At 34.4% G+C, this 25,173-nt stretch overlaps 5 protein-coding genes across 5 annotated transcripts; 2 read left to right on the forward strand and 3 right to left on the reverse strand.

Moving 5' to 3' along the window:
* Window positions 1-2,475: 2,475 nt before the first annotated feature.
* On the reverse strand, window positions 2,476-5,190 carry LOC135127951 (myosin-9). Its single transcript, XM_064054663.1, has 5 exons — window positions 5,068-5,190; window positions 4,050-4,782; window positions 3,862-4,000; window positions 3,379-3,810; window positions 2,476-3,325 (listed from the first exon to the last, which is right to left on the reverse strand). Exons 2-5 carry the CDS (start codon window positions 4,763-4,765, stop codon window positions 2,630-2,632), a joined length of 1,983 nt encoding a protein of 660 aa, XP_063910733.1. The 5' UTR covers window positions 4,766-4,782; window positions 5,068-5,190; the 3' UTR covers window positions 2,476-2,629.
* A 7,443-nt stretch (window positions 5,191-12,633) lies between these two features.
* LOC135127956 (DNA topoisomerase 1-like) lies at window positions 12,634-13,835 on the forward strand. The gene is made up of 3 exons (XM_064054669.1): window positions 12,634-12,836; window positions 12,899-13,495; window positions 13,545-13,835. Exons 1-3 carry the CDS (start codon window positions 12,832-12,834, stop codon window positions 13,621-13,623), a joined length of 681 nt encoding a protein of 226 aa, XP_063910739.1. The 5' UTR covers window positions 12,634-12,831; the 3' UTR covers window positions 13,624-13,835.
* Window positions 13,767-14,735, reverse strand: LOC135127955 (tubulin polyglutamylase complex subunit 2-like). The gene is made up of 2 exons (XM_064054668.1): window positions 14,678-14,735; window positions 13,767-14,628 (listed from the first exon to the last, which is right to left on the reverse strand). The coding sequence occupies exons 1-2, from the start codon at window positions 14,725-14,727 to the stop codon at window positions 13,812-13,814; spliced, it is 867 nt and encodes a 288-aa protein (XP_063910738.1). The 5' UTR covers window positions 14,728-14,735; the 3' UTR covers window positions 13,767-13,811.
* A 31-nt stretch (window positions 14,736-14,766) lies between these two features.
* LOC135127958 (thioredoxin-related transmembrane protein 1-like) lies at window positions 14,767-22,861 on the reverse strand. Its single transcript, XM_064054671.1, has 6 exons — window positions 22,701-22,861; window positions 15,626-15,787; window positions 15,398-15,572; window positions 15,247-15,348; window positions 15,101-15,196; window positions 14,767-15,051 (listed from the first exon to the last, which is right to left on the reverse strand). Exons 1-6 carry the CDS (start codon window positions 22,838-22,840, stop codon window positions 14,932-14,934), a joined length of 795 nt encoding a protein of 264 aa, XP_063910741.1. The 5' UTR covers window positions 22,841-22,861; the 3' UTR covers window positions 14,767-14,931.
* An 82-nt stretch (window positions 22,862-22,943) lies between these two features.
* Window positions 22,944-25,122, forward strand: LOC135127957 (dnaJ homolog subfamily B member 12-like). The gene is made up of 6 exons (XM_064054670.1): window positions 22,944-23,341; window positions 23,398-23,691; window positions 24,242-24,501; window positions 24,555-24,667; window positions 24,717-24,880; window positions 24,935-25,122. Exons 1-6 carry the CDS (start codon window positions 23,209-23,211, stop codon window positions 25,045-25,047), a joined length of 1,077 nt encoding a protein of 358 aa, XP_063910740.1. The 5' UTR covers window positions 22,944-23,208; the 3' UTR covers window positions 25,048-25,122.
* The last annotated feature ends 51 nt before the right edge of the window (window positions 25,123-25,173 follow it).

Consider the following 25,173-nt stretch of genomic DNA (forward strand, 5'->3'; position numbering starts at 1 on the left):
TCTGGGTGGCAAAATATTGACGCGAAACTGCAGATCACTGTGTTTCTGGAGGTTTCTTTCGTGCTGTCGCATGGTGTTTGAAGGTGTATTTTTGCAAATTTACGTTTTTTGGGCTCAAGTTACCTTATTTAAATGTCTACAGTCTTCTTAATTGTATTTTATTGGACTATTTGTTAAACACCGTGATGTGCGTATAATTGCATAGAACGTGCAAAGAAAGCAATCCTGTTTCATTTCATAGGTAATAATCACATACACAGACGAAGGATTTCGTAAATAAAAAATTATAATATAAATAAAAATTTTGTTAGATTCCCTAAACATGCCGAGTTACGAAAAAAACCGATTATTGCTACAAAAAAAGGAAATTTTATATCTATTGATTATTGTTTTAGTTATTTGTACGTGGATTTAGAAAAAGGATTTTAGTAGTCTTCCACACAATTTAATATGTTTAATTTAATTAGGCACCCTGTCACTTTTATCGAAAGTTTAATTACATTTATCCTAAAAATTTCAGAATTACCAATGAATATACACTACAAGATTAGTTAACTTGTAGATTATTGTACTAAGTGAATTCGTAATATATTGTAGATTCTGTATACATTTCATTTTATTAAAACACTATCTCCACCACTTAACATGATTTTTGTTGTTTCACGTTACACATAATTTTAATGTAAACTGTAAAAATATAGTTTTCATTAACAGACGTTTGTTATAATTGATTGTTTGAACAAATTCGTAAGAAAACGTATTAATTCCCGTTCAAATGAAGCGTTTCTTGCCACCCAGCACGTGCTACGTGGTCAGCCGTCCTTTCCCCACTGATGCATAACCTCTCTAGCTATTTCTTTCTTATGTTGGTTACACTCGCTTGCGTATGGAAACGTATACAAGGCTCCATCCACTCCTTTATTAGATCAATGGTAATTAGTTATAATTACCAAGAAGGAAACAAACAATCTCTAATTATGCATTAATTCTAGTTATTGATTAAATCATCGTGGACTCAACGTATCCCCATCTCACATAAAACACGGTGAAGATCACAAGAGTAATTCAAGAATAAATGTTCAAATTCAAGTCATAAGAAATTATTAAACCTGCATGAACATATTACAGCGCTCCCGTTTTCGACTCCACGATGATATTAATTTAACGGATAATAATTTTATTTAAGTAGTTTAAATGCAATCAATGAATTATTATAAATCTCTGGTGAGAAATTATGAAATGCGGATATTTTAATGACTTAAGTAAAAAGATCCAGAGCCTGAATAAGTCACTTTCCTGCCACATGTTTGACGTGAACATTTACAGTACACCATTGTTGTAAAATGGCGTTAGAACCATGAACGTTAGAAACCCTAACATGAACTGAATTTACAAACACATGTTAACGAATTCACCAGTTTCATAACATTTCAGATCGTAAAATCGTTAATAACTGATCTTACAATAATTATGCTCGTTGAGGGGGACTGTGGCGTCGAATGCGACTTATTTTTGTTTAAGCAATTGGTGAAATTGCAACCAAAAGTTTACGTACGCTCTCTATTTACAAATACGTGGTTTTCACAAACAGCAAAATAACAAGCGACGCAGCTAAAAACAGGAAGTGAGTGACTTTTTTAAAATTATGTATACCTGCACCTGCACTATCTTACAAAATTCCCTAGAAGTTCTAAGCTAAGGGCAATTTTTTTCGCTGTTCCCCCAAACGTAGTCAAACCTAGACGTGAAATTTAATTTTTCAAATCGGAACACCACAGTATATATAAAAAAAATATAAATTAACGTTTCGTTTTGTGGTTTTGCTAGCACACTTGTCAAATAACATTTTTGTTTAATAGAAACTAAATGTTTATTAATATCTTCTCGTAAATATCAAGATTCATCGAGAATTTTTGAATGTTTCATGGTTAGATATGAGATTTTATTCTAATAAATAATTTAGTAAAAATAAACCTTAGGTATTTTTGGTCTAAAAATAAAGATGATTTCCAAACAAATGAAATCCTCACAAATGACTTGTACGTGCTAAACTATGACTAATCAATAGAAAACCGACAATTTTAACATGAAAAAACTAGTAAACAAAATCGCAATGACTGAAAAATAAAAATATGTAGATTTGAAATTCATATACATATTATTTTTCTGAGTATTGTCAAAACTTACATGATCGTTTTCCGGGTTGGAACCGTGTAAACTGAGTTTTTGAGCTCAACGTTTCGCACACTTTCGTAAGTGGCATCTTCAGGAGCAGGGTTAAGAACAAGGCAAAAGAGCACGGTAACTCAGTAACTCTTAACTCAATTAACAGAAAAAAGATCATGTATTGATTCCGACCGTAGAAACCTCCGAAATTATTGACAAAACTTAGTATAGCGGTATTTTTTAATCTGACGACACTATAACTAATGATCCTTTTGGCAAGGTGTTGTATTTACACATCATACAATAACATAAACAAAAATTTGTTTTATTTACTTTTTTAAAACAACTTTAATCTATTCACAAATTATACACAAAATATTGAATTGTCATATAAAAACAACATGCAAAAATATTACAGTCACAATAATACTTAAGTCAAGTTTGTACAAGTCAACAATTTGTACTATTGCTCCGAACTCCCCCCATCGGTAGATTCGCCCAATCCGGACGTCTCACCATTCTCTCTTCCCTCCGTGTACACCTCATGTAGCGCGTCCAGTTTGTTTGAAATGGCCACACTCCTGCTTGAAGTGTTGGCCACCTGTTGTACTAAACTACTACACTGGCTTTCCAGCCTCATCAGCCTTTCTTCCCTCGCAGACAAAACATCGTCAATCGTTTTTTCTTCATTTTCTTGCTTCGGATTCCCCTCTGAGACGTCAGTTTCGTATCCAGGTTCGTCTTCACTGGAACACTCTTTGTCGTCACTGTATCCACTTTCGACACTGTTGTGGGAATCATCTCCTGCCGCTGTTTTACGTGACGCGAACTCGATCCGCAGTTGTTCCCACTGTTTTTCTGTATTGGAATTCTTCTCTCTGGCTTCTTGCCACTTTTCGCGACTATATTCTAATTCTGCTTTGAGTTCGGTGAGGAGTTTGCGTTTTTGGGCTAATTCGTAACGGAGAATTTTTTCTTGCGTGTGTAGAAGTTGGTGCTTCTTTTGAAGTTTGCCCACCACATGCCAAGTTTCGGACAGTTCGTTGGTGACAAGTTCTAGACGTTTTTCTTGTTCTTGTAGACGGCATTCTAGATGGGTGTTCAAGTGTTTCAAACGACCAGTTTCGCGTTCGAGACTTTTCTTCTCGAGAATAAGATCCTGGAAACGAATGTTAACAACAAAAACAAGACTAAGACATTGGTTTGGATTACCTTCAAACGAATAAAAGTCTGGCTAACGCTGAGGACTGGATTGAGTCCTTTTGGTGTTTGTACTAGTTTATAGCAAGGATTTTCGTTCTTTTGATCCTCGTTGGTGACAGGAGCACACTGGTGACTTAGGAGCTCAATCAGAACTTTCCATACTTTTGGCAAATTTTCAACAATTTCGGACGCACTATTCAGTTGGTTGGAAATTTGCGTTTCTGGGTTTGGTTTTGGTGCTTCTACTTCTTCTGTGTCTTTGGAATCACTAACTTCGTTAACTAGATCTAAAAGAACTTTGGGTAAGGCCGAAACTTGATTAGATTCTTCATTCACGGCAATGTCTTGAAGCAAGTGGTGGTTTTCTTCCAACAATTTGATTAATTTATCCATGTCGATTTCTTGGTTATTGTTGAAACCAAGCAGAATTTGGGAAAACAGCTACAATAACTTTTATTATTTTTTAAATACGTACAAAAAAAGCAAAAATACCTGATTTATAACGGACAATTCTGCTTCATACTGACGACACTCCGCCTTAGTCAAACCTAAATTCGATTCGAGATTCTTTATTTCGTCATACTTCTTCGAGTTTTCTTCTTCTAACCTTTCCAAATTTTCATTTAGCTCTCTATAAACGTTCAATCAAGATAAAACATCAAACTGATTTAAAAACTTACGCATTCTTGTTTCTCTCGTCTTGTAGTTCCTTCTTGACTTCATCCAACAATTTCCTCATTTCTTCTTTTTCCTTTTTGTCAGCGCGTTGTCGCTCTTCGTAGAACACCCTCAAGTTTCTAATATTCTGCAACTGCTTTTCATATTCCGCCCTCAAGTCCTGTGATAGCACTTTCAGTTCTCTTCCGGCTAAAGAAGCTTCAATTTCTTTAACTTTTTCTCTCAGTTCCTTCAACTGCGCTTCTCTGATCATCAACATCTGCTTAGAAACACTCACTACGTCCTTAAGAGCCACCACGTGAGCCTTGTAATCCTGCCGTTCCTTCTCAAAAGTAACCATTTCACCGTTCAAATCCTGTAGATCACTCTGCAGTTTCGCTATCGTCATCTTCAATTCGAGATTCTTTTGTCTAATATCTTCCAAGTCGTTCGTTCCATGTGTAAGTCTCCTATTCGCTTTCAATTCTTCATTTTCCAGTGTCAGCCGTTTCACTTCTTCGCGAAGATCTTCCATTTCTTTGCGCTTCTCCGCGATCAGCTGTCTGCGTTTTTCGTGCTTCCGGGCCAAGTCGAGCTTGAACTCGTCTAGTTCTTCTTTGATGCGGTTTTGTCGATCGAGTTTGGTTTCTTCTTCTATCACTTCGCTGGTGGGAGTGGAAGGTTTGTTGTCCCACCAGATATCAACTTCGTGATCTGCTGCACTCCGCGTGTTACCCATTCTGACTAAATCGTTTTCTGTCGACGAGAAAGATTTGTAGTGAGGGAGAATGAGTTGGATTTATTTTTAAACGACAACTCACGACATCATAACAGAAAAAATAAACGATTTACGCGACACTTTACGATATCAAACTGTATTCCAACAGACTCTACGTGTTATTATCAAAGATATTTTTAGAATTCCGTGAAAATTTCGACCACTGGAGATGCCAAAAGGTTCACGTGTGCGGTGAACAATTACACAGCGCATTTTTAAATATAACCTCGTGAAGCGCGCACAAAGAATTGCGTTGTTTTTACCTGATTTATGGGCAAGAAGGGTTGTTTTGGTGAAAATCGAGGCGTGTGTGGCCAAAGTACATAGCGTGGTTGCCAAAAACAGGAAAAAATTCGGGGCTTTGAAAGGCGTGGAATGCTGGGAATTTTATGGTAAGTGGTGTATATGCAATTTAGTATACGCCAAACGCGAGAAATGGGTCGTCTAAATACGGGATCGTTTTCCTTTAAGAAAAAATAAAATTTCGTGTTTTTTTTAACTCTTAAGATGTTCTCTTGTAATTTTGCTAAAAGCTATATATTTTTAATTGTATAACAACTAAATTCATCAATTTATAAGGTAAATTAGATTTCAAACTTGTAACTCTACGTCATCGCTAGGGTTTAAATGGATCTTCTACGTACAAGTGGAATCAAACTATATTTCTTGATAGTTTTAATATTAAAAAACGAATCCTTCAATAAAAAACACAAACACAAACAAACATATGTTTTGATATAACAGTGAATTAAATTTAAAAGCCAACCAATTTGAACGCATTTGACATCAAGGACTTCTTTTTATGACTTCAAGGCAACAGAAAAATATTTCGAAGTTAAGAAGGTTAAACTCCTTATTAGTTGTTGTACGTGTTTTTGAAACATAAGCTTAAAAATAGATCTGAGTTATCAGTATAAAGGCTGCTCATTAAAACCTGTAACTTAGATGGGTGTTAATTTATACGAGGAGTTGTTCATAATTCAGAATCATTAAAAGAGTAGGTATATTTAGTTTGAATTTTAAAACGTAAATCGTCTGTTTTAGATAGGTAGCATTGTTTTTTTTAGTGTAAAGTTGAGTTTTCGGGGATATTGTCAATCGGCTGCCATCTTGAAAATAAAAATGTAAATATAGTTTTCTGATTTTTCTTTGTAACTATGAGTCTAATTAAGGAATGAAAAATTGTCTTTTTAATTCTACAAAAAAATCTTCAGAGCTGTTTTATAGAGCATTCACTAATAAACAATTTAATCTACTTTTCTATTCGGTTTAGTTTTATTGATTTGTTAGCGTTGCCAAGGGACGTAGTGTTATGAAGCGTGGGCTTTAGGGAAAATCCACTGCAGACGAAAACCGTATGATGGACGCAAATGTTTTGAACTTCTAAGTATAATCAAATAAAAAAAAGAAATCTAAAATTTATAACTTGTGAAATCTTCAATCTTTTGATTGAATCCGTATTTTCTATATTTGTAACCTTAAAATTACAGAAAAAAGGTAAAAGTTTCAAAATATTAAACAAAACAAATCAGTGTTGTACGAAGTCCAATTTTAAATCCTAAACTTAAATTTATGCTAGTATTTATTTCCAATACAACTAGATTAAATTACACATTACACACAATTTAGAGACGCGTAAAAATCTATTACATTCTACCGAGGGAGCAATAAAAACGATCAAAGGAAGCGGTGGATTTTTGAAGGTTTGTCTTTGATCATTACATTTTAAACACCAATTGAAGGTTATCTGACAAGACGAAGATTGTATCAAAAATCCATGACTGCCTTTGATCGTGTTTTTACTGCTTTTTCGATAGAAATGAGTTTTAGAAGCTAAATTCTATTTTTATAAAATATACAAAATACCACGAAATATCCAAAAAAATCAGTCAAGTAGAACAATTTTAATATTGTATGATGCATATTGACAGAATTTTCGTCTTATCAAATTATCGTCAATTTAAATGCGTTTGTTGAAAATGCAATGATCCAAGACAAACTTTTAAAAACCCGTCCGTCTTTGATTGTGTTTTTTATTGATTTTTCGGTAGATTACTTTCGAATAAATAGTAAAAACTCAGTTAGCAACATTTTTAAACAGAAACTTGTCATAGAATGTTGTTAGTTTTTTAAAAACGTAGATGACAATGATATGGCGTCTATAAGAAAAAAATAAAGCCGAGTTATACACTCTAAAATCTAGAGGGTATTTTTTTACAGAGTTCACAAGTAATTTTAAATTTTTCTTCTTTTTTTAACGTAATAATAATTTTTGGCAGTCAGAATTACTAAATTTCGTTTTTATCTAAGAGATTTCAATACATCAAATATACGAAAAAAATAAAACTGACTTATGTAGGTACTCTGAAATTTAGATTTTAAGTTTTTCTTCTTGTTTTAATGTAATAATCAGTTTTGGTAGTCAGAATTACTGAATTTTGTTTTTAATTATAAAATTTCCATACACAGACGTCATCTGTCATAACAGAATTTCAGGGGTTCGACAAGGATGTCATCTTGAACCTGTGCCGTTTTTTTTTTTATGAATGATATTACTTGGGTGTTTTCCCTTTACCAGAAGTAAATTTAAAACCACTACATTTATAAGCCTTTTAATAATAATCCACAACAGACGTTTTATACCCTCGATGTGCAATAACCTTTAAAAAAATTCCTAAAGTTTTAAAAACAGAAATTTGTCAAAGAATGTTCTTAGTATTTCAAAAAACGTAGATGATAATAATATGCGGCACATATAAGAAAAAAATAAAGCCGAGTTATGTGTTCTGAAATCTTACGTTTAAAATTTTTCTGCTTTTTACTTCCTGAGCGTAAGCTAAGGAAGTATAGTAATCGAGTCCATCGGCCGAATTACCTCTTTCATATTTTCTCGATGTGTCATGATTTCTAAGAGTACGAAAAAAGTGATCCCCCGTTTCCGTCTGTCTGTCTGTCTGTATGTCTCTCTGTCTGTATTTTTATTAGACGAGTAATCTCCGAAACTCCTACAGCGATTGTTGTCAACTTTTGTATATATATTAGGAATATCGTGTATTGTAGATGGTTAAATACTAACTAAAATTTGGCTAATCGTCCCCACCACCAATAGGATGACGTCATCTCCAAAATTAAAATATATTTTTTTTAATTTCATAAAATAAGATATTCCTATCCTACACTTGTGGTGTGTGAATCCGTGTCGAATTTTCACCCTAGACTTCTAAAATTTTGAAAAAAATTCAAAACTGAATAACAATATTTTGCAATATAAGTTTGAAACTGCAAAACCGAATGCTCGAAAATATTGTAAATATTTTAAGGTTATCGCAATCATGGTAAATCGTCAAGCAAAATTTATTCGTTTATCTCCTCCCAAAAAATTGATGACGTCATCTCAAAATTTTGTCGAATAAATCCTATCCAAAATGTACAAAATATGACGAGTCTATACTTGTGATTGCTTTAAAAGTTTTTAAATTTCTTATACATGGTGACTCAAAAATAAATGAGAGAGTCAATTTATTTTTATGATTAAATCGGGAATGGCCCACTCCGTTTTCCCGAAAATTTGGGAAAGCAATACTGTTATCACTACACCTATCCAAAGTGATAGACGTGTCTTTGTAAAAATGTTGATGACGTCATCACAAAATTTTATTAAAAAAAAGTCATTTGGAACGTACGCTCAGCATGCTTCTTTACATTTACTTTAACGTTGCATACATATCCTTATTTTAAATTATAAGGGTTCTCATAAAAAAAATTAAATTCGTATAATCAAATTTTATAATTTTTCGAAAAAGCTGGATTTGTTTTATTGGAGTTCAGGAGCGAGGGAAGTTCTGTCGAAATAATCTTAGACCCATTTTTTTAACGTGGGTAATAATTTTTGACAGTCAAATTTGTTGATTTTCATTTGTAACTAAGTAATTTAAATTTAAAACCACTAAATTCATAAGTCATTTAATAATCCACAACAAGACAAAAGTTTTCACTTTCCATCTTATATGTTGAAACTTTACAATTCCAGAAGATCCAAAATATGAAATTTTTGCACAACGCGTGCAACTGATTGCGGTGCTTAGGGGCTAACTAAAATTTTCTTTGTTAAAAAATATAATTTGAAACAGGTACAAAATGATAAAACAAACGTTCTAAAATATAAACCAAAGCTGGAAGTAATGAAGTATGCAATGAAAATTATTTAACAACGTAAAAATCCCCAGCACAAAAAATCATCCCTTAAAAAGTTAGAAACTGGTTAAGATTCGCTGCAACGGTCGACGCGCTGTAAGACAATATTTCGAAGTTTTCCGTTTGGGGTTAAAAATTCAATTTCATTTGTAGAACTCTTAAAATTTTACAAAAAAAAAGTCATTATGTGAGCATGTTCCACGTTTGAGGAATTAAAAAAAATTGATGTAAAAACTATAGGTGTGCATTTACAAGATTAAAAAGCTGTTGAATACCAAATTTGGGTCAGTAATTTGTCACATTGCGATTATTCACGTTTCATGTGAAACGTGAATAATCGCCAAAAACCAAAAAATACGAATGTTGCCAACTTTGACTCAAAATTAGTCAAAGAGAGAATTTTTTAGACTAAATCATAGTTTGAATAGGTAGATTTTACGTCCACTTGTATTCAGTGACATTCTTATCCATTCTTATAGTACCTATTCACATTTTTCTTTTTACTGAATTAGTATGCAAACATTTCTTTAGAAAATACAGAATGGGTATTACTGTTTGTGATTTTTTTTGTCACGTTGGCAACATATTTAAAATTTTATGATGGCATTTTAATTGTAAAATTCTCATTGGTAGACACGCTCATCTCAAAATTGACAACTGTCAACTGATAATAATTCAGAATTGCCAACTCAAAAATTTGCTTCAATCAATAAATATTAGTCATCCGGTATTTAGTATTATATTTAGATCTGATGAAATTATTTCTTAGTTATATGAAAACTCGTAACTGTAATTTTCATTGGTATGTTTATTAGTCAGCGATGAGCACATTAAAGACTAAAATAATAAAATAACCATTAGATGTACCTGAATAAGCCAGGATATTATTCAGATACGACATTTTTCATCAGGCAACGTTTCATTATGTTCAAGGATAATAAATCAATAATTATACATCAGGTGTGAAATTCTAATCCGATGTACTAATTTAAAAGTGTAATAAATAAAAATTTGAAATTATGGTAAAAAATACAAGAAAATATCTAAGACTAACAGTGAAATCACATTTATAACAAAACCATATCGAGTAAAAAAACAGTAGTTTTCGCTGTTGCTCTTATGTTAACTTTTGTATTATTTAGTTTTCCTTTAGACACAATATTCCTTCTTACGAAAACTGGATACATTTTTATAAATTTTATAATGAATCGGGTATAAATAAGCATATAAGAAGTTAGATTTTATTTATTTTGGTAGCACAGGGTAGTGAATCATCTCTGAAATACTGCATTTCAGAGATTACATAACAAGCTTGGCTGCAATGTGATAAAACACTAAAACCGTTTCGGGATTGCAAATTATGGAATTCGTACCAAAAAAGATAAGATGACATCATCTCAAATAAACTGTGAACAAGCTGCAATCAAAATGAGCTCTGAGGTAGAATATATTTTTTAAAATTACTTGTAGGGTATACCTCAAAAATATGTGAACAGTTTTACGCATTCACCTCTGAATAGCATACCACGGATAAAGGAAAAAAATCTACCGTGGATATTGGAAAATTTCCAAGAAGGAAGTTCACACCTACCACGCAAAACTTACACGTGAATGGAAAAAAATTCAAGAAGACAAAAAATCGGCTTCAAAATAGCTAGTCTGGCATTATTTTTATCTTCCAGTGAATTACTGTGAATAATGACCATTCATTTTTTTTTATTTAACAGAAAAGATTTCAGGAACTTTTGATTAAAAAAATTACAGTACACTTAAATGAATCAAATTTAGAATAAAGTTTTCTTTGATGCCAAAGCAAACGTAGTAAAGAATCGGACTGAAAATTGCGTGAAAGTGTTGGCAAAAAGATGGAAAGTCTTGTGGCACACAATAGAAGCGTTATTTTTATCTAAATAAAATCTCACTTGTATTACGAGCTGGCTAAAAAAATTTAAACGGCAGTTTGAACTTTTCATAAAAAGTAGAGAAAAATATTTAAAAACAGTACTCAAAACTGAAACTCCACCTAACAACGTCTTATATTTTTTTTCAGACTGACTCGGAATCAGTTTCATGTTTTCTCGACGTTTCATGCCCCTAGAGTGCGAAAAAATAAGTATCCCGTTTTCGTCTGTCTGTCTGTCGTTTGTCCCGATGTTTATTAAACGAACGAAATAAATCTCACATTCAAAGTCGGTCTGATGTCTCTTTTAAATTTGATATTATTTGAAAACTGCAAATGTTGTGAAGTTGAAATTTTTACTCTTTTACACACTATAAAAATATACACGGTCGGACCGAAATAATTTTTTCTCATTTTTCAGTTCGTTGTTTGTATACGTTGTGTAGTTTTGGGAAAAAGCAAGGCATGCGCGTGACACATCATCAAAATTATATTTCAACGAAGTTAAAATCTGACCTCTACTGGTGTATAAAGTAATAAGTCCGTTTGGCACCTCGAACTGTCGAAAAAATTTTCTTAAAATCTATGTAAAAATTTAAGCATTGCCAAAATGTTTGGTTTATGTGGAAACATTCATGGGGATTTCCTAGTTAGATATAATTCAAGGAATAAGTGTTGTTATTGCACAATGAATGAGTAAGCAGCCTCTTTATACTTTCGTAGAAGAGCTAAGTTTAAAAAGATCATAGATATTTATTTTCAATGTTGCAAAAAACTTCACTGGAGTTTTTTCTTGAAAAAATATACTTCATTAACCGTTCAAATAAACACGTGTAGGTACGTCTATTTAGAAGCGATTTTTTTTCATAGTGTGTTGATATTTTTGTACCCTAGACGTAAACTTAAACATCTCTCCTTTCATTACTAGCATTTAAAAAGCCGATGAACCCAATTAGTGGCCACTGCGGTCTTTATTACAGTAATTTCAAACGAAGACAATCTTCATTCACACAAACCAAAAATAAATACAATGTCAACGTGTTGCTTAGAACACAAATAGAACCGTCATATTCTCCACAAAACAGTGACATATAGTCAAAACAAAATCCCGTCTAGACGACCACCAACTCAGTGCGGTAATCGCAAAAAACGAGCCTTCTGACCCATGGTGAAAAAATTCGCTTATCACACCTCATGATCAAATTAGAAGACAATTTTGGGACAGCCAAGGCCCCCTTTGACGTCACTTTAAATAATAGTTTTGTTTTTGACGCTTTTTTGGCGCACTTTTCGAAAGTTCGGCTCTAATTACAAGAAGGGGTTATGCAACGAGTCCAGATCTTGCTCGCACGTTTAAAAGTGGTAATCTTACGAAACAAAGAAGTCTAAGCTCTTGGCATCACACAGTGTACGTGAAAACACGAAAATCCGTCAGCAAACATCCTATTTACTTACTTCAAGATGGAAACTTACGCGCACTAACTATATAATAATGAAAATCGTACTGGTTCGAGTCTAGCTCTTCGGTCGGGGCGTCGTTATTTTTAGAAATTTATTTATCGAGTACGTAAGCAGTTCGAAGATTCAGTGCCAGGTTTTAAAAATACGGACACTACGTTTTTACTGCCATCTCGTTCCAACAGCGACCTAAATGAGGACGGAAGACCGGCAATACGAAAATTATCTAATAATTTTCAGTTTATTTTACGTTGCGAATTGAGACGTTCACCTATCAATGAGATTAACCTTCGATTTAGTGGGTAAAAGTAATCGTTCGACGCCTCTGCGTGCACCGTATTTATTTTCTTTGTTGCTACGATTTAAACACGGATTAAAGGATTTTCGGGAGAATCGCCTTATCAGGACAAACAAAGAAGTGTTTTCTATTTAAGAGGATCACCACACACCGACAGACCCATTTTGGGTGCTCACAATGAGGTAAGTGATGTTTGGTTTGAAGTTCCCGCTCATTTTAAGATTTCGCGCCAATTTTTTTCCAGGGTCGTAATTTGTTGCGCGCTGCTCTTTGTGTGTCTGGCAGTTATCCCTTCGGTTAACTGTGACAGAAAATATAAAGTTTCCCAGTTCGATGAACGTGATAAACGGGAAACAAGAGAACGCTACTCGAAACGAGATGAAGGTGACCAAAGATATAGAAGGAACAAATACCGAGGGAGTGACAGCGATGAAGACTACAGCGAGAGTAGATCAGATAGACTGAGAAGACTTAAACGAGAGGAAGCTGATGAGGAAGCTCCCCAAAGAACCCGAACCTACAAAAAGTACAACGCGAATGAGAACGAAGAAAGGGTGAGGAAAGTGCGCGTAAGGTTACAAGATAGCGACGAAGATTACACGGATGAAACAGACGAGAATGATCTTAGTGATAGCTGTGTTAATAGAAGAGGACGAAGATGCGAGTCCGACGATCTTACAGACGAAACCAATGAAGATTACACAGATGAAGACGACAGTGACTTTGTAAAGAAAAAAAAGGTCATCTATGTAAAGAAGTTTGCGCATGAGAAGAGGAAACGCAAGCAAGATAAAGAAACAGGCAACATTTTGAAGATACACAGGAGAGCTGGATTGGGCAGGTGAGTTTGCGTTACACGATGATGACCAGTCGTAAAGTTGACGTTTCAGGAGCGTCGACGACGACGACTCTAGCGAAGAAGTCGTTATTCCCAAACGTCGCCGTTTTCTCTTCGATGACGATGAATGAACATGTCTGATTCCTTCTTCAAAAATGTGTCCCAAATTCCGAATCTCCCGTGGATGGAGTCTAGGAAGACTAATCCAATTGTTGCTCAATTTAGCTATAAGAAACCTGTTTGCCTACTTTAGAGGCTTAGCCACCTAATTCCATTGTTAAAAATCCACCATGTATTACACCTTTTGTTACAATAAACATCATTTCTTCGGTTTAGCCTTTGAGACTGTCGTCTTTTTCAAAGCATTTGCCGGTGGGGTGACCTTTACCTTCTGCTCTTCACGGAAACTCCTCGCGGTCAATTGTAGGTCGCTCTCAGTGTTAAATATGTCACAATCTATTCTGTTCAGTTCGTTTTTGTTTTCAAACAATCGCCGATTGTCGAACACACCGGGTGCCAAGATCTGAATCAGCTCGGCACTCCATTCGGGTAAGCTCGCTTTTAACACCGCTAGTTGCCATCCGGGAGCACCTACGTGGGCCAAAGCCATTCGAAAATATGTAACTATGTCCTCACACAGGAAATAGAAAATCTTAGTCTTGTAATACAGCCAAAAGTTCGGTGGAGTGGATGGGTTGAATTGTGCTAGCACCACGTAATTGTTGTCGTCGATTTTGCTCAAAAGGTTGATCTTGTTATAAGGCTCCAAAATTTTCGTCCTACCATCGAACAAGAACATGGACTCGTTTATTGGAACTTGTTCCATTTTGGAAAGTGGGTAGATTTCAATGCCGGCAGTGAGAGTCCCGTTCTCTTCGCTTTCCGGTTTCTCATACTGAAATTTATAACTGAAAGAAAATCCGTTCGTGGAACGAAAAAAATTGCGTAGGTCTTCTGGCAGGGAGAGCTCGTTAGCGGCCTCCCAACACGCAACTTGGTCGTCCGTCGCTGGTTCAAACCGTTCTAAAATAATGTGGCTGACGAACTGACAACTTCTAATTACCGACAGCAGCCCCAGAAGTAGATTTTCATAAAACGAGTCTTCCGTAATTTTGTCAATCAAAAACGCTTTTTTCCTACAAAGAATAAAAATAACACAGTGGTAACTAAATGAAACTGTGTTACTTCAACGACTTCTTCATTTTAGTTAACGCACATGACACAAATTTTGACATCAAATGAATTTTCAAACGTCAGGTACAAAAAAATCAATGTAAAAAATAACATCACAAGTTTATTGAAAAAATCTACAATAATATTAATAATAATAGAAAATTCGAATATCTTCATGGAATTATTTATTAATCGTTTCCATTTATTGTTAGTTCACACCCCAAACTGTCACTGGAATAAGTCTCAAATTTTGCAGCCTTCTTTTGTTAATCCGCTCTTCTTGATTTGCGTTTCCTCGCGTTAGGACTGCTGGGATTGCTCTTACTTTTCTCTTGATCTGACACTTCGGCGTCGTCCAGCAGATCATCCTTTATGTCTTCATCACCCTAAAACATCCCTCGGTCAATAAATACACACGCCAGCCCATAATCCTACCAATTCATCATCAGATTCTTTTAACTTCCTTTTCTCCGTTGTGATTATTATGGGTTGCTTAGGAGGGTAGATAAGATCGATCAAACAAACCAGGACCTACGGACCTACCGAATCAAATAAAGCCTCCCACCGACCCTATAACTTACAAGACCCAGCAGCGCCCCCAAAATGATAGTTGCAATAGCGAAAATCAAATAGGATCCCCACGTCGGGAGACCGAAATCTTCCATCAATTTAGTGTGAATAAGCTTAAAAAACACGTTTTTAAAATTATTTCGATAAATTCGTCTAACTAACCCTTAAAGTTTGCGATAATTTGAAAAATGTGGAAACAATCGACATTTGTACGGAGTTGGGCGATTTCCAATAAGGCACCGGTTCGACTTGCTGCCATTTCTTTTCGACTACGAACGACATAAAGGACTCTTTATCCCTGGAACCTTTATATTGTCTAAATTCGCCGTTGAGGACACTAACAAAAATATTATTATTACTAGTTTTATCGGGGTAAGTACGAAATCATACTGAAATATGGTTGGCAAGGCGGTCACCATAAACCTGCCGCTCAAACCTGGGGATGCTGTAACGTCTACTTGGCCTACTTTGATACCCATATCGATGCCCCACGCAGCGAACTGCTTCCACGTGTCTTGGAGTCCTTTGCAAGCCGGACACCACGGTGCGTAACTGAAAGAAGGTAAAGGAACTATTTACACGATTACTATACTTTTTTTTAGAAAAGCTCACACTTTCGTCATATTAAGGTTGAAAATCTCATTTTTTGTCTTTTCTTTTGGAAAAAAATTATTAGATAAATCTTCCACGAACTGAATACGAAAATAACGCTCATTTAAAAAGTCATCTGACAGTGTAGCAATGCGATAAGTTACAGCAAACTTAAACACGTAACCTTTCGTCATCAGGTTGTTGGGACATTTTATGTGGGTTAAAAGTGCACTTAGTTTACCTAAACGCGATAAGAAGGGAATGTAATTAGTAAACGAAAAATGAAATAAACCTATTGTTTTGGAAATTTCCATTTGGGACAAAAATATTATAAATCAAATGGACTAAACAAATTGCTGCAGCGTGAATGTGGGCGAGGAAAAGAGAGAGAAAGAAAATAAGAGGAATGATAACAAAGCAAGCATACACGATTCGAGTTTATGGAATTTCTAAACAGTGCATCAGGTAATTAAAACTGACTCACTGTTTTGTCTGCATTGGAAAAATTATTTCCACATTTCAAAGCTGGAACGGATAAACTAAATCTCACAAAACGTTTTTTCTTTTGATCTATTTATTTCTACTACTGTTTGTTGACATTTTTCGGCTGTGGATCGATGGCGAGTGTGGTAATACTTTGTAGTTCGGCAATATAAATGGATATATTATAAACAAATAAATGAATTTTACACGAATGTACGTGTTATATTTATTTATATAGCATGTTAAAAAATAAGCAAACATACACTTAAAATTTAATGAGACAGACCGACGGCTAAAAAACTTATCTACAGAGTTACATCAATTAGAGTCAACTTTTGTTTAACATATAGATTACAGTTCGAGGATTATTATTCATAGAATGTGTATCAATAATAATTTCACGGATATATGCCAAGTTCGTGAGTATCAATTTTTTTTGTAATCTTAATTTATTAATTTTTCCCAATTATGAAGACATAACTTCTAATTTTGAAGATTCTTAACTACGACCTTTTACAAATTTAGTCGCAACTGCAGCCGACACTGCCGCTAACCATGAACACAGTAGGCAAACACGGTACCAAAAAAAAATTGTGTCCATGGAAGCGATTAATTTCTCCATTTAAAAGTTTAAAAGTCTGTTTAAAAATTGTTTAATTAATTATTATTTTTTAAACATGATCATGTTACGCTGCTTATAAGTAGTGGGAGATTCTGTACTATCCTGTGATAGTGTACACTTTTCCAAATCTGGTCCCGGACTTGACTTTTTTTGTAAGATTCTTTAAATTTAAAACACATGTAAATCTCCATCGAAAAAAGTTATGGCTAATACCAAAATTTTAACAATGCTTGCAAAAATTTTCAAATCTAAATGCACAGAATGTTCTCTATAAATTTTAACAATTTTGGTTACTTTTATAAGCATAGTTCAAAAATATTTACAATTTTACTAAACTATGTCTAGCTTTTTGTGACTTCTTTAAAGCACCTTCTAGAAAATCATAATTCACCCAGAATACATAATCTTTTGCTAAAAAACGTAACAAATCAGTTTTTCGAATTTGGCGTTTTTACTCACATTTTCAGTTCCTATAGCAATGTTTTTATTTCCCCAACGTAAGCTAAGGAAGTATTGTAATCGAGTCCATCGGACGACTGTCTAATTTCATGTTTTCTCAAAGTTTCATGACTCCCAAAGCACGGAAAATACGTCTCCCGTTTCCGTCTGTCCATCTGTCTGTCTGTCGGTCTTCGGTAGCCACATTTATTAGACAGATAATGTTATTGGACCGAATGTTGGTCAGATTTTATATGTGTATTAAATATATTGTGTAGACGGTAAAACGCTAACTAAAATTTGGCGAATAATCCCCACAAACTATAAGCTGATGTTATCTCAAAAATTTACATTAGTAAAGAAAAAAAAGGTAAAATGTAGCCCCGCCCACCCCCCCTGTCCCAATTGTGATGAATTTTTCATTCGTTGTCAGATCGATGGGCGGGACTTAATTGCAAAATCGATATTTCTCTACAAGAAATTACCATGTAAAACATGTTTTTGAGTATTGTGTTATTTAAAGAATACTATGTATATTAAGAAAAAATTAAAGCCAAAGATTAAGCTCCACCAATACCTGCCCTGATCTAAATAGTAATGAAGTTTTTATTCGTTGGCAGACCCAGGGGCGGAGCCTAATTGCAGAATCCAGATTTCCTTAAAAAAATTACCATTTTAAATGTGTTTTAAGTTTCTAAGAATAAAAAAAATCATCACAATTGAGATGGGGAGGGTGGGCGGGGTTTATATTTGGCCTTTTTTTCTTAATGTACATAGTATTCTTTGAAGAACACGATACTCAAAAAGAGGTTTTTAATTTCTTGTAAAGAAAGTAAGTTGTGATTAATTTTCATTCCTTGTCAGATCGAGGGGCGGGGCTTAATTGCAAGATCCATATTTGTCTAGAAGAATTTACCATTTCAAACATTTTTAAGTTTCTTGTTCTGAAAAGTTTTTCTTGTTTTTTTCTTGTTTTTTTTTTGGTATGTTAACACAACAGCCAAAATATAAGCCCCGCCCACCCACCCTAACTCAATTCTGATGTTTTTTTTTATTCCTCGTAAGCTGAGGGGCGGAGCTTAATTGCAAAATCGTTATTATTTCTCTGCAAGAAATTACCATGTAAGACATGTTTTTGAGTATCGTGTTATTTAAAAAAAACTATGTAAGTATATTAAGAAAAAAATAAAGCCAAAGTTTAAACTCCACCCATACCTGCCCTGATCTAAATAGTAATGAAGTTTTCATTCGTTGGCAGACCTAGGGGCGGAGCCTAATTACAGAATCCATATTTCCTTAAAAAAAGGTTTCTAAGAATAAAAAAAAAACATCATAATCGAGATGGGGTGGGTGGGCGGGGTTTATGTTGTGCCTTTTTTTCTTAACGTTACTAGGTCTTGCCTTACACAAATTCCATGTAGATATTGTAAAAAATTTGTTTTGTTGTATGTTGACGTGTACAAAAACAGTGTTATATGTTTATATGTACAAATAAATATGTTATGTTATGTTAATGTACATAGTATATTTTAAACAACACGATACTCCAAAAAAAATGTTTTTAATTTCTTGTAAAGAAATAAGTATTTTGCAGTTAAGCTCCGCCCCCTTGGTTCACGGCAAATAAAAAATATCATCACAACTGAGATAGGGCGGGTGGGCGGGCTTACATTTTGTCTTTTTGTTTTAATATGTGTAGACTTCTTTTCACACTATGAAACTTAAAACATGTTTAAAATAGAAAATTTGTATAAGGAAATATCGATTTTTCAACTAGGCTCCGCCCCATAATTACAAAATACATATTTCCTTACAAAAACGTACCATTTTAACCATGTTTTAAGTTTCTTGTTGTGATAAGATGGCTATATGTATGTTAAGAAAAAAATGCAAAATGCAAGCCCCGCCCACCCACCCTGTCTTAATTCTGATCATTTTTTTTTTAATCGTCGTAAATCGAGGGGCCGAGCTTAATTGTAAAATTCTTATTTTTCTACGAGAAATTACCATGTAAAATATGTTCTTAAGTAATCGTCTTATACAAAGAAAACTAAATCTTTTAATTAAAAAAAAAACCAAAAGAGAAGTCCCACCCATCCGCCTCGATTTCAGTCGTCATTTTTCATTCGTTGTCAGACCGAGGGGTGGAGCGTAGCTGCAAAATCCATATTTTCCTATACAAATTTACCACATGTTTTAAGTTTCTTGTTGTGAAAAGATGATGACACATATTAAGAAACAAATGCAAAATATAGTACTTGCTAAGATAAGACTGATTTTGGCAAATAATAACTCTCTAAGAAAATAGAGGGCGGGTGGGCGGGGCTAGTACTTGCTAAGATATGACTGATTTTGGCAAATGACTTACCCTCTAAGAAAATAAAGGGTGGATGGGTGGGGCTAGTATTTGTTAATATAAGACTCATTTTGGCAAATGATAAATCCTCTAAGAAAAAAAAGGGTGGGTGGGCAGGGCTAGTACTTTCTAAGATAATTGAATTGAGCTTGACGTAATTTGAATTAAGCCTACTCTAACCAATTATTTAAATTTTATAAACTATAATAACTTAACTTTGAAATTGCACAACCGAATGTTCTATAATTTTGCAAAGGTTTTAAGGTTATCGTAAGCATGGCAAATCATTAATAAAAATGTTTTCATTTATGCCGCCCTCCCAAAAATAATGATCTCATTTTACAAGTTTGACGACTAATCAATGTTTAATTTTATGAAACTCGATACTCCTGCAGGTGTGATTTATGAATCCGTGTTGAGTTTTTACCTTGGCACCCAGATTTAACTTAAAAAACCAAATGCTGATATTTTAAGATAATTGGAAGCACGGTAAATTGTTAATCAAAATTTGTTCGTTTAAGAAAAAATGTTACAATTTAGCGAATAAATTTCTTCAAATTTCTGAGTGTTTCCGCCAGATATCTAATTTTTTGAGAAAAAAACTGAATGTATTTATTTAATCAATTCTCGGCGTTGATGAGACAAAATCAGTCAGATTTTATTTTCTTTTAACCGCCGATGTTTGTAATCTGAACGTGCTTATAGCCGAATTATTTCAAAGTATAAACATGGACACTCGAAGTTAAGAATATATACATTTTTCCCATTGGTTATCTGCTTTAAATATATTTCACATTCTCCACATGAGGTGTGCGGGTGTTATTTACGCCACTGCTTTTTACTTAAAAAAAAAACTAAATTATGGCCAATTTTTTATTTATGATTTTTTTTTGGAATTATGCGTTACAAAAATACTATACCTATTTTATTTAGGAAGAAATTTCCCAAATACTTTAGTTACTAATGCCAAGTGAGGTGACGGTCAGAATATTTTGTTGAAAATTACTTTCACCGTTAGCGTTTACTTAACTGCACCTATGGAGCTCTACAGCAACCGAGTAGTTTAAATTTAGATTACTTTGGGCAATTTCCTGTATTTCGGACGCGAAGATTGCCTTCAGCTTCACACATTGTTAATAATAATAAATTCTTATCTTAAAATTATTTTTGAATACAGTAGACTTTTTTTCATACTTTTAATTAACGCCGTCGAAATATACATTAGCTTACATTTATTCCAAATGACGTCTCAGGATATTCAAAGTCCAATTTAATTTGTTAGTAACAATGCTCCACGGTAATGATCGTTGCCAGATTAATCCACGGAATAAAATTGGTACTTTGTTTTTAATCGTCTTGATAAAACAATAATTGCATACACCTACTAAATTATTTATTTTTTGCATATTTTTACAAGATTAAAATTTACAAAAATACTGCTTGTGTACAACAGCTGTAAACATCTCAGATTTGAAACTAATTTAATACACATGGTTTTTATTGTAACAATAAAACCTGATTAATAGTCGGCTACACGACAAACAATGCTTAAACATTATTACTATTATTATTCCTTCTTGACTGAACACAAATGCCAATAAATAATTTAAGTAACTTGGGTGCGACGGAAATTGTAGATTATTTCTAAATTTGAATTTAGTAATTGGAGTTATTTTTTTATCATTTGTACATATGATACTTTTTGATAAAATTTCAAAATCATGAATCCCAGTATGTACTCAAAGTGGTTAAAGAATTACACTATTTTTTATCAGTAAACTGTTTATTATCAGAATTATAGATTAGATAGTTGGCGGTTTTTAGCAAAATTTACAACATAAAACACACTTCGTATCAGATACTGCGTAGCAGTTAGTTTAACCAAGAAAACATTAAACGTAAGTTTTGTTGTTTAAAACTATCTACACAATTAGCTCGAGTCAAAACAGAGATATGGTCCTCACACTTTTATATTTTTAGTGAAATTGGATGAGTAAACTCTAAACATTTAACAACACCAATCTGTTTCTGATTTTAGTGCTGTGGAATGTACCTACACAAAATCATTGATCGAATATTTTCATCTATCTACACTGTCCGGTCAACGCATGATTTATACAGTGTGATTTTTTAAACTCCTGCTCTTATTGGCCATGACGCGTACGTCAGCAGTGCATAAGAAACGGCTGACGTAAGCGCCATGGCCAACTAAAGCAGAAATTTAAAAAATCACCCTCGCCATTGAAGCTCTTTTGAATCACCTGTTTATTAGTTTTGACTAATTTCGGTATGAATAGCTCTTGAAATTTGTGTGCAATTTTTTCTTAAAGATTTGTACTGGGTTTGTCTTTAATGATATATTTGACCCATTTAAATAGTTAAATAGAAAGGAGCTTTGTAGAAAATATAAATCTGATCCAATAACAACAGGATTGCGGATAAGATAGCACGAATTTTTTGGCATACGCTACCAACGAGAAGAAGACATTAGCTTCAAATGCTTTGGTTAAGAATGTATTAAAAGTAGCCTTACGTGGCTATTTTTAAACGGTTTTTTTGTTTAAATTTAAGTCTTTTGGTTTTTGTACGCCACTGGCATGGTGTCAACATGCTGATGTCACAGCACGAGATTTCAAGTGGGTAATGTAATGTCGCCCCCAAATAAATTAACTCAATTTCCGAAAAATTCCTTCTCCGCATAATTTTTCAATTTAGGCGAAAAATCCAGTTTGGCGAGTTTCTGCAATTAACAAATTGCCGATAATTGACCAATTACACACCCGACAACCGGCGTTGTACTCAGTCATCGTCAACGCCCAGTGTCGATACAAACACCAAGAAACGCCGGAAACACGCTTCACAACCTCCAATTTCATAAAACACGGCACTTTTCCCGATTTTTGTTTCGGTTTCGCATGAGATCATTTGACATGACAGCGGCGTTTTTGTTTTCGTAAAAAAAAACTATTTCTTACAATTCCACCATCCACTCATCCTTCAGCATGTCCGTCCAGTTGTCTTCATTTAATAATATAATGTCTTTTTGTCCTTTTACATTCAGAAAACCACAAATTACAACAAAAATAATCAAACACGTCACTGCACCACGCGCCATATTGGAAAAAGACGACGGAGGCGCCACTCGCGGAAAAACGTGTAAAAACTTCCATTGAAGGATAAAAAAACGTTCTACGGTTACGACGATTTATAGCTTTATTCAAGCAGTTGTAAATGTGCCACGTGTGATTTATGTTGTGTTGACTCGATTCGCCTGGAGATCAATCAACTCCGATTTTACAAAACAGCGAATTCATTCACCAGAGGACGGAATCTACTTTTGTTAGGTCAATAGTCGAACGTCATTTAAATTTGACGTACGTCAAAATGAAATCAGCTGTTCCTTAATTAATTCGTCACATCGAAGAATTCGATTGATTTGTGAAAGTTTTGTGCGTCTCCTAACCACCAGTTTGTCCGCTTGTAATGGACGGTAACAAAGATGAAGCAGATAAATGTATTAAGCTCGCCGAATCGTACATCCAAGAACGCAATCGCGAGAAAGCCGAAAAATTTCTTCACAAAGCTGAACGTCTCTATCCTTCACAGAAAGCCAAAGGTACGTCAAACAACAGTCAGGATAACTGACGTGTCCTTTATCCTTGCGTCTTGCAGATCTCCTTGCCCAAGTAAAGTTGATGGCGGAAAAGAAAGTGGAGACGGAGCAGCCGAGACGGCGCGCCAATGTGGCCCCCAAGCCTGAAGAAACTCCCAAAGCCCCCGAGTACACCCCCGATCAACTGGAGGCAGTGAAGAAAATTAATAAATGTAAGGATTACTACGAGATTTTGGGAGTCAGCAAGGATGCCACCGATTCTGAAATTAAAAAAGCGTACAAGAAATTGGCCTTGCAGTTTCATCCTGACAAGAACAAGTGTCCAGGGGCGGCAGAAGCTTTCAAGAAAATTGGTGAGTTTTGAGGGCGAAAAACATCATTAAGCAAGTGTGGTAGCGAGATATAAAAGATTTCTAAAAAAAGAAACAAAGATGGTGATCGAGTTACACATAAAATTTTCAAAAGTTAATCAAGTATAAAACTTCATATTAATCTTGTGGTGATCTCTGTTTAGCCTGTTTTGATTGGTTCCGCCATTTTGAAGAAAGTGTCAATAAGGTCAACTAACCTCAATTTCAATGCCTTAAAAGGTACTATATAACCTTAAATAGGTCAGCGGTAGTAAATACTATTAAGAAAACTAAACCATTTATATAAATAAGTGCTCAATTGCAACTATTTTAAAATTATATAGGTTACCTCTCAGATATTACTACTAGAGGTGAAACAATTTGAGAATAACATTAAGTGATCCACGTCTGCGCGATATTTGACAAGTAAAGCATGAACAGTGACGCAAACAAATACAATTTAAAAAATGATAGTTTCTCAACTTAAGTTTTTGGTGACTTAAATGGGTAAACCTTCACATTAAAAAAATTCTAATTTCCCTCCATATTTCAGGTAATGCTGTGGCTATCTTAACTGATGTGGAAAAACGTAAACAATATGATCAATTTGGACCCGAAGATGAACGATTATCATCCAGAACTCACTACAATAACACTTTCAGAGAATTTGACGCTGACGGTGCAGATGAAATTTTCAACATGTTCTTTGGATCGGGTTTCAACGGAGCAAACGTATATGTACGAAGGGGCGGAAGATGGCAGCGACAAGGTGCCGGCACTCAGGAAAGTCATCACAACCACCACCATCGAGAAGTAAGTTATCCTAATCAAGTCATTCCACATTTAACTAATTTTTTTCACCCCAGCAAAGCAATTACTCAGCATTCGTACAATTATTACCGATAATCCTCGCTATCGTGTTATCGATGGCTTCAAGCTTTTTCGTATCAGACCCCCCATACAGTCTACAGGCGAATCCGTAAGTTACTAATGACTATTGTAACCAAAATTCGATTGTGCTTTTTTAGGAAATACCCGATCGCGAGAAGTACAGCTAACCTGAAAATACCATACTATGTGAAAGAAAATTTTGCCGCCGAGTTTCAGGGTTCTGTGCGACGGCTCGAAATGTCGGTCGAGGAGGAGTACATCTCAACGTTGAGACATTCCTGTTATCGGGAGAAAAATTATCGTAGGTGTTTGCGACGTGTTTCGATTTTCGTCTCTATGTAATGTGTGTTTTAAGGTGATTCGATGATCTGGAAAGCTAGAAATTTTGGCGATCGGGAATTGTTTCAAGCAGCTCAGAATATAAAAACGCCAGCGTGTGATAAGTTGCAGACTTTGAAGAATTATTAACCTTAACTTTGTTGTTTGTTGTAGACCAGGTTGTTGTTTTATTATAGAGCTGTATTATAATAGTATTTATATTTATTGTAATGTCTTTTTATCATGGCAATCAGTATACTGGAAAAAGTGTTTTAC

The sequence above is a fragment of the Zophobas morio genome, unplaced genomic scaffold (genome assembly GCF_036711695.1).
Source record: "Zophobas morio isolate AGI-343-1 ecotype UQ-CSIRO unplaced genomic scaffold, CSIRO_AGI_Zmor_V1 ptg000012l, whole genome shotgun sequence".
In the NCBI taxonomy this organism is placed as follows: domain Eukaryota; kingdom Metazoa; phylum Arthropoda; class Insecta; order Coleoptera; family Tenebrionidae; genus Zophobas; species Zophobas morio.

Excerpts from the sequence above, each read along its gene's own strand:
- LOC135127955 (XM_064054668.1), bottom strand. The coding sequence starts at position 14,727 with ATGTCAAAATTTGTGTCATGTGCGTTAACTAAAATGAAGAAGTCGTTG. Across the intron at positions 14,629-14,677 it reads AAAATGAAGAAGTCGTTGAA|GAAAAAAGCGTTTTTGATTG; the intron begins GTAACACAGTTT and ends TATTCTTTGTAG.
- LOC135127958 (XM_064054671.1), bottom strand. The coding sequence starts at position 22,840 with ATGGCGCGTGGTGCAGTGACGTGTTTGATTATTTTTGTTGTAATTTGT. Across the intron at positions 15,349-15,397 it reads AATTATCGCAAACTTTAAGG|CTTATTCACACTAAATTGAT; the intron begins GTTAGTTAGACG and ends GTGTTTTTTAAG. Across the intron at positions 15,052-15,100 it reads AAGAATCTGATGATGAATTG|GGTGATGAAGACATAAAGGA; the intron begins GTAGGATTATGG and ends GGGATGTTTTAG.
- LOC135127956 (XM_064054669.1), top strand. Across the intron at positions 13,496-13,544 it reads AGGAGAGCTGGATTGGGCAG|GAGCGTCGACGACGACGACT; the intron begins GTGAGTTTGCGT and ends TTGACGTTTCAG.
- LOC135127957 (XM_064054670.1), top strand. The coding sequence starts at position 23,209 with ATGGACGGTAACAAAGATGAAGCAGATAAATGTATTAAGCTCGCCGAA. Across the intron at positions 24,502-24,554 it reads ACAACCACCACCATCGAGAA|CAAAGCAATTACTCAGCATT; the intron begins GTAAGTTATCCT and ends TTTTCACCCCAG. Across the intron at positions 24,881-24,934 it reads TTATCGGGAGAAAAATTATC|GTGATTCGATGATCTGGAAA; the intron begins GTAGGTGTTTGC and ends GTGTGTTTTAAG.
- LOC135127951 (XM_064054663.1), bottom strand. The coding sequence starts at position 4,765 with ATGGGTAACACGCGGAGTGCAGCAGATCACGAAGTTGATATCTGGTGG. Across the intron at positions 4,001-4,049 it reads GACGAGAGAAACAAGAATGC|AGAGCTAAATGAAAATTTGG; the intron begins GTAAGTTTTTAA and ends GAACGTTTATAG. Across the intron at positions 3,326-3,378 it reads AGACTTTTATTCGTTTGAAG|GATCTTATTCTCGAGAAGAA; the intron begins GTAATCCAAACC and ends ATTCGTTTCCAG.